This window comes from the organism of the source record quoted next, unplaced genomic scaffold, assembly GCF_019419815.1.
Source record: "Pyrus x bretschneideri cultivar Hongxiangsu unplaced genomic scaffold, Pyrus_bretschneideri_v1 Contig9, whole genome shotgun sequence".
Taxonomy (NCBI): domain Eukaryota; kingdom Viridiplantae; phylum Streptophyta; class Magnoliopsida; order Rosales; family Rosaceae; genus Pyrus; species Pyrus x bretschneideri.
The window spans coordinates 2236313-2245045 of record NW_025999831.1 but is presented as its reverse complement, the minus strand read 5'-3'; the positions used below and the strand labels follow the sequence as shown (position 1 = coordinate 2245045).

Below are 8733 nucleotides of genomic sequence, written 5' to 3'. Positions count from 1 at the left end.
TGCGCAAACCTCTCAAACAACTTGAGATTTTTTTTTTTCTTTTTCTCGCCAACACACCTTCAGTTTGGATAAACAGCACTGTGAAGGCAACCGGCGAACACCTTCAGTTTGGATAAACAGCATTGTTGCCATAGAATCAACCGACCAAGGAGCACCTTCAGTTTAGATAAACAGCACTGCGTCGAGGCCGACTGGTTACCTATCCAAGTCTCGGTCGAGAAGGGTTTTCAAATCCTTATTAGCAGATGTCATCTTATTAGCCTTTTCGACGAAGTAAGGTGTTACGAGTTACGACATTCGGCGTACTGGACGCCGAGTGATTTTATGATTGGATACTCATAAGTGAGTTTCAGAGTTCGGCATTCTGACGGCCGAACCACATTCACCATCAAGACATACATTACCTTTGAATACTTGTGTCCGTACAGTCTGGTGTCGATTCAACGTGCTTATACTCTTATGAATATAATTACTGTGACCAAGTCGAGCGCCGACGATTTGTGAACTTCGCAGAACTAACAGCCTTGTCTTCGAGCTAGAGAATCCAAAGGCCAAGATTTGTTCCTTCCTCGACCACAATCACAAGATAAAGAAGTCAGCAACGCGCTCAACGCAACATCAACAAATTTTACTCCTCAGCCGAGCTCGGCCAACGAGTTGGCACGCCCCGCATTCAACCGAAGGATATAGTTAGCTTATTAGTTACTTGGTCTGCGCGTCGCGTAGGCTTTGTAATTTTTAGGATCAACACCGACACAAATGCTATTTTTTTACCCAATATGTGTGTGAGTGTGACAGTAATACACACAAACTTTTTTACGTGTACATATTCTTTTTTGTCCACAAGCTCTCCACCATGGTTGAAATGGCATACACGGTGTAGGCAATATCTAACGACTAACCGTTGGCGCCGTGGTGGCTTTCTTTGACCAAGAGGAAGCTTAAGTAAGGAGTAACTCTGACCACAGAGACGCCAATGAAGCCTTTATGAGAAGCTACAGAAGGAAGAACACCTTTCTTCCAAGCAAGGAGGGATGATTGATGACAGGGCGAAGGGATGTTTTTGTTTAAGATTTTATCTTTCATTTCTTCTTCTCAAGAAAAATAAAGAGGGGCCGGGGGTACAATTGTTATTCCTAATTAATGTTAGCACGAGAATTACTTCTGAAAAGAAATAGCACATGTGCCTTCACCTCAAAACAAATTTTGGTGAATTATATAGAATGAGCTTTCTTCTCGAAAGATATTATGCCTTTTCAAACCACTCTCAAACGGACTCTTAGCTTGATAGTTGATATCATACTATTAATTTGTTCCAAGACTATTTTACAAGAATTGGGAATCCCAACTTATATCAAATTCAACTGTCCATCATACAAGTGGTCGTCTTATTCTCAAACATTGTTTCCATAATTGTCAAATATTTCAGCGACGGGAATAACTAGGTATCATAAACATGGTGCGTACAAATTGTGATAAAGCACATCTGGAACATTCAACACTCTTTCTTCTCAACTTGTTTAGTGCATATTGCTGGCCACTAGGCGGAGATTCCATGCATGAACAAAGAGTAAAAATTTAAGGGAATGTGATCCATTATTCTAATAGATAGGACATTGAATTTCAACTTATGGTCTGAAGTTCAAAACTTTCTTTTTCCCTAAATTATTATAATAGTTTTGAACCATTCTTCTTCCCCTTAATACTAATAATAATAATTAGTAAAGAAAGTAAAAATTTAAGAAGTGCCTTCACAAAAAATAAATAAATAAACAAAAACGAAGAAAATTATGAAAATTAAACCGACCACCAATCTGTAACAGGAAAATCACGGATCATAATGTACATGTAGTATACATAAAAGAAAATCTTTTTAATCTCCAATCCTAAGAATCTAAAAACATACTAAAGAAAGAAAGTTTCAAAGGAAGCAAAAAGACACTTCAAAAGAAAAACCACCTATCAATCTTTTGTTTTTCCTTCATTTCATTTTCACAACTCTTGAATTTTGAAAACAATACGTCTATCGACAGATTCAAGAAGACCAATGTCATCAATCGATTGACATTCGGAACTATCATCGTCATCAAATGAAATGTTCAAATCCAGAGACACACAAGGGCTTGTTTCCTCTAAAGCAGCAATATCCCTATTATCTTCATCATGAGGCCCTTCTGATAATTTTTGCTTGATAGGAGGAGAGCAAGCTCTCGATCTCGAGCTGAAGCTTTCGCAGCTCAAAATAATGATAGCATCTCCAAGACCAACTTCTTCGCCACTCGAATTGGTTATCCGTCCTCGTTCAATTGCTCTCCTAAACCCCATTTGAGAGCAATAGTCCGCTTGCTCCACATCTTCGACTAAAAACACCCTATGGGGATTAGATGACACTGCCTCTGCGAATCTTTCGACATAACTGAAACTTTGCTCGTCTCTCAATCTCTTGTTCCTGCAGTTCTCAGTTGAATCAGCTCGAGTCGATGAGAAACTGCTTAGTGCAATGGAAGTAAGGTTGGTTTGGGAACCGAAAACAAGCCTAGCCAACTCCCTTGCAACTTTTAACTTAGCTTCCATATCAAGCCCCTGAAAGAACAACCATGTTTCCTGTTTAGTGCCATCATTGTAACTTCCCATCTTATTCCCTTTTCTTCTAACCATGCCTGACCTACATTTCAAGATTGTGCTTGAAATTTCGGGAATTATATCCTTCTGCCATGGGACTTTGCTTTCCAATGCAGTGCATAGGATTTTAAGATTTTCGGCATTTAGCTCCTTGAACCTCTGGATATACTCATCAGTTTCCATGACAATATCACTAGATGAGGCTGAAGTAGGGGTAGAATTGGGATTTGATGAAAGTGGTTGTTTTGGACTAGTATTGTTCTCTGGAATGTACATTCTCAAACTGGGCTGATCATCAACGGCCTTGCTGCAATTAGATCCAGATATCCAGAAATGTTGGTGCCTCCATGACTGATGCTGGTGGTGCAAATTAGGGTTTTGTTGTTGTTGCTCATATGAAAAGTTGGAAGTAGAGGATGAGGGTGAGAGAGAAGAGATTAATGTGAGGGTTTTCTCCGAGGAATTATTGGAAAGTTGTTGGTGCATTGAACCGCAAGTGGAGTTCCACTTTTTGCAAAGGTCTGAAATTGTAACAGAGTTCTGTGTACAAAAAAAGAAAACAAAATAATTGCAAAGAAAAAAGTTAGTTTTGTAGTACTTCTATTAGTGCTAGATGGGCCATATAAACGTAGATATATAGGTAATAATTGTGAATAAGTTGAAGAGGTTGAGATATGTTATAATTAGAACCTGATCATTAGCACTGCTTAGTACTTTGTTCTCGTTTTTGTACTGTTGGAGCCATGCAGGAAGGCTTGAAGTGGTGGATTCACTGTTGCAAATGCTGCTGCTTTGTTGTACATTTCGAGCTTCGGCTTCAAACTTGGCGGAGCATTCTGCGCAACAAGTGAGCTGCTTCGGATCTCCACCTTCAAGCATTTGCTTGTTGCTTCCAGTTTCAGCGATCTTACTTGTAGACTGATCACTTTGTAAGTCATGGCTGTAAATACAAGTTGATGTTAATAAGAACAATAACCTGACTACGTTAGTATTCAAGCAGAATGGGTACTGCTAAAGACTGTATTTAACAAGAGATACAGTTAAAAGAGGAGTCTTAGTAAATGTTGAAGTTCTCCTTGTTCACAATTCCCCGTCCAATTAAAAAGGAAGATAAAAATAAAGTGCATGGTGACTTAAAGAATAGAGAGGTTCACGAATTTCAAAAGGGGAAATAGAAAAAAAAAAAAAAAAAAAGGACTTAGTCAATAGTTTGCACATTTCCCTCAAGATAAACGGATATAAAGATTTAACACATGAACATTTTCTAAAAGAGAGTAAGGGAGATGAAATGAAAGTATGCAAAAATTTTGTAAATTTTTAATTACCATTACTAATTAATTAGTTGCTTAATTTATACCTGTTGGTGACAAGACTCAAACGCAGGCTGCTTGAGGGAATTGTAAGAGGGTGAATACCCCAAACAGTCTCCAGAGATGGATGGCCAGATTTACATCTCATGTAAGTTTGGAAGGTAGCCATCCCCACAATCCAAAGCCTCCCATTCGAATGATCTCCATTGTTAATGCCACAAAGCAAGTTCCCAAGCTCCATGATCATGTGTTCCACAGGACAATAATACCCCCTTCCCTGATCACTTGAACTACTAGCCCTATATTCGCTAGTCCACCTGAGATCTCCCACATACAAGATAACGCCTTTGGTCACACAACTTCTCACTAGGCTTTTGAGTTCTTCAAGCTTCTGCTCAACCTGTACTCTAGACATCTGTCTAAAAGAGGAGAGAGTACGGGTTATGAATTTCACCTCTCTCAAAGCCTCAACAACATCTCCCCTCTCAACTTTGTCCATTACTCCTCTAACCACACCCTCAACACTAGCAAGACACTCTCCCACAACCACAATACTTTTCCTTCTTTTGTTCACTAAATTCTGTATAACACATGCCACATCCTCTTTCCTAATACTTGGATCTACAGGCAGCACTGGCTTTCCATCTTTGACTACTCTAATTTGACTACCAATTGAAGGAAACTGATGAGGGTTGACTACCAGGAGATTACTATTGCTTTCCTTGGACTTGCTACTCACAGAAGGTGTTTGGGAATTACATATTTCTAATGAGACAGCTTGTTCTACATTGCTTTTCACTTGGGTACTAGAGAACCCAGCTTCTCTCATTACTCTACTAACACTTGGATCATCTAAGATGGAAATTATGAGTTGCTCCAACTCTATTTTCACAGCTAGGAGGGGCTGCTGCTGGTTCTCAATTGAACCACGCCTTTGGTGAGCTTGAGCACGCTTGAAAGCCGCAACCAAGGCATTGGAGATGGAAGGGTGTTGGGGGTGAGAGCCCAACATGGGGCTAGAATTGGAAGCTGGGAGGCGGTTGAGGGCAACATTGAAGCAAAGCTCAAGGGCTTTGCATTGGAGAGGGTGAGAGTGTGATTGAAGGCAAGCGGTTCGCAACAGACCTGTTGAAGAAGAAAGCATGGTGCTTGCAACGTGGAGAGGAGTTACTTGGGCATGGCCACGATGCCTTGCTAGGGTTACTGCTTGCTTTACTATGTTTGCAGCCTCTGTGGTTAGACCTTGTTGAAGTGTGCAACCTCCTGCTCTCATCTTCAACTCTTATGATCACCGATCACCTGCCTTAATAATAAGAAAAGGAAGGTTAAATTCGATGGTGAATCTGTAGATAGAGAACTTGTTGAGATATTAGGTTCTTGGGCTGGTGATCAGTTTAGTGGATAAAGAAAGAAGTGAGGTGGATTTTGAAAGAGACTAAGGAGTGTTGGAACTCAGTTATGTGCAGCTAGATCAGTTATATATGCAGTGCAGTGGTAACGAGATTTTGTTAACTAGCGATCTAGATGATAGTATTGAGAGAAAGAAAGTCAGGAGGATACACAAGAAGATCTAGAGAGAGATAGGAAAGAGAGAGTGAAGGCCAAGGGGGTGTGAAATTTATGGGAGAGTGGAGTGGTGCTTTTCTTGTAGGTGAGGTAAAAATTGGGGTCCAAAGTCGATTTGTAGTGGAAAGTGGAATGCATGTGCTAACAATGAAGCAGGACTCTAATGTTATGCACCAGTATCAAAGGCAACTCAGCTTTGCCTTCTCTCTTTAATTCTATCACACATCAAACTTGATAAAAGATATGGTATTCATTTCGAAGTGGGTCTCTCTCTTTTATGCAAAAGAATTTGTTAAATAATAAACATTAATGATAGGGTACTAACCTAGAAACAAACACCCTTATTATTTATAAAACAAATCTTTGATAGGAAATGTTCTCTTGTCAAACATCTTTAAGTTGTATGTAAATTTTAACTATTGGTCAGATAGATTCTTACTTTAGTATTTATAATCCAAACTCAAAGCTTAATATTTACAATATGTAAGAATGTAAAGTGTTGTTCTATATCAGAAACGATGGAAAGTAAAAGACTTTGATGTGCTTAAGGGAGTTGGGCTAGTTCTTATATTGTCAATTAGTTTTATGATGGAGCTATTGTCTTCATGGTATTAGAGCAGATTAACCCACGTGTAAAAGTCCAACAGCCACACAAACTTCATATCACCCAATATGTGTTGTTTACGTGTTTGGCTTGAGTATCAACACATGTGAGGGGCGTATGAGAATGTGGAGTGGTGTTCCACATCAACTGATCTACATCACTCAAATTGTGGTATCCACGTGTTTGGCCTAAGTATTGCCATGCATGAGGGAGCATTTGAGGATATAAAATGTTGTCTCACATTAAAAAGTTAAATAATCTTGCATTTGCTTATATAAAATTGATTTAATTCCTATTTTGCAAATTAATTTTATGCTGCAATTTCAAACTTCCTTCACAACATACATTTTTATGCTGCAATTGAGTTTGAACTGCAGTGGCAAACTGATCTAGGAAAGGTGGTCTAAATTTACTTTGCTAGGTGCCTGCAATGCAGATGAGCCAATGATCAAATGATCAATCTCTAAAGACAGTCATATCCTTGTTTAACAAATATCATGCACTAACTAGCTGGTAATCTTAACGTTAATATATAATTTCATTATATATTGGTGCCACAGGAGGATAAATAGTTCGGTAATAATCTTATTATCATGATATTTATTTAGGTATGATTAGGTCATAAGGTTTATATTAGAGGGACTATTTTCCTTGTTTTCTTTTTGAACACGAGAACTGAGAAAGCATATGATATATATGGATCCGCCAAAACCGAGGACCTGAAAAGAGAATGGGGACTATGTGTCTCAAGGAATCGGGAACTGTGTACGATTTTCTTCCAGACTCAAAGACATGGAATAAAGTTTAAAGCGTCCCACCATTTTAGTTGTACATATTTTTATGCATATACAACAAAGCAAGCTATAGCTGATGAGTGATGAGCTTGACGCTTTAAATGCCATGTGTTGCATCATGCATGGGGATTAATAACAACTCTCAGACATTCCTTCCTCTACCATTCTCCTTTATTACATAAAGTTCAGCTTTTGGACCCCCTTTAATTCGTTTTTTCATTTCAAAACAAAAAACACATAACCACCATGTAAAGAAAAAAAAAATTAATTGACAAATTACAATGATAGCATTTTTGCATCTTAATATTGCCCAGTATAATTTTCAATCACTACCTTTATTGGTGAAAAAAAAAACCCTAGCTAGCAGTTAAAAGGAACAAGGAGTAGAGCGCTTATGCTTCCTCACTTCCCCTCTTCTCTTTTTATTTATTTCTTTTCCTTAGTGTTTTCCTTGAGGGAAAAATATTCTCTTGTGATAGTTTTTCTTGTGATTTTCCTTGTGGTGATTTGATTTTAGCCGCACTCAGACTTGGGTTCCTGATCATCATCACTTTCTGCTCTTTTTTCATGCCAGGTCTACTTCTAATATACTTTTTTTCAATCTCTTATTTTGCTTAACTTTGATCATCACTAGTTTGAAGAACTTTGTTGCGATATGCTCTTATACATGCATTTAGCCTACTTTGGATACCAAGTTCGAGTCTACAATCCGTGAATTGTTCCACGAGTTCTTAATTTATGACGATATGTGATGAGTACTATGGGGCGAGACTTCGATTCATGGTGGTGGTCAAGGTTTAGGGTTATGAGATACTTTATGGTGGTGTTATTGTAGGTTGTATTAGAGTTGCTTTGAGTTTTGCTTAAATGTCGTGATGTAGATTAGTATACTTGACATGTATATCATGATGTATAATTTTTTTTCTAATGAAATATGATTTCGTATAAAAGATTATTCCTATAACATCCAATTCAAAATTAATCAACAGTACATTTAAATTTCGTTATTACTTATACGAAAAGTTCAAAAAAACTTTATTTTAATAAAAAATGACAAATAAAGGTGTAGTGAATAGTACAAGAAAAGGTAAAAATGTAGTTTTTCGTTAAAAGTAAACAATACTTAAAGTGTTTCGTTAAAATTCCCTAAAAAATAAGATAAAAAACTAAAAGACAATGTTCCGATCCGATATTACTTTTTAAAGAGTTTATTGGGTAAGATTTAACGACTATAACCCATGAAAGTGAAAGCATTGTTAGCAAATCAAAGGGTTGAAAAGACAAGAACTTCATTGCGAAACTTTGAATCTTATTCTATAGATACAAAAGAAAGAACAATACAAAACTGTGAAGAAGATTATATCACAAAAAAAAAAGGGTAAAATACAAAAAACTGCCTCAACTATTGGTGTCACGACACTTTCATACCTTATCTTTTAAAATTGACAATGTCATACCTCATCTTACGAATTTGTGCTAATATCAGACCTCCGTCAGTTTTTCTGTTACTTTTTCTGTTAAATGCTGACGTGGCCAGAAACAGGACCCATTTTTTATTAAAAAATTAATTAAATATTTAAAAAAAGTAATTAAATATTAAAAATTAAAAAAAAAAACAAAAACAAAAACGAAAAAAAAAAACCCATCAACTCAGTGTCGCCCTCCCCGAAAATCCAGATCCCCTTATCTGAGTTCTCTCCCACCCAACCCTCTATCTCGTCTTCTCTCTTCCTGCAACCTACATTCCTAAAATCCCAAAACCCAGAAATCCTTCCCACCCGTCCCCCCCTAACCTTCCTCTCCAATCCCACCAACGACAACCTTACCTCTGTCGTTG

General features: G+C 37.6%; 1 protein-coding gene across 1 annotated transcript; it reads right to left on the bottom strand.

The window, feature by feature from the left end:
* Positions 1-1833: 1833 nt before the first annotated feature.
* On the bottom strand, positions 1834-5651 carry LOC103940721 (protein SMAX1-LIKE 3-like). The gene is made up of 3 exons (XM_009350887.3): positions 3980-5651; positions 3313-3562; positions 1834-3162 (listed from the first exon to the last, which is right to left on the bottom strand). Exons 1-3 carry the CDS (start codon positions 5203-5205, stop codon positions 1993-1995), a joined length of 2646 nt encoding a protein of 881 aa, XP_009349162.2. The 5' UTR covers positions 5206-5651; the 3' UTR covers positions 1834-1992.
* Between the last annotated feature and the right edge of the window lie 3082 nt (positions 5652-8733).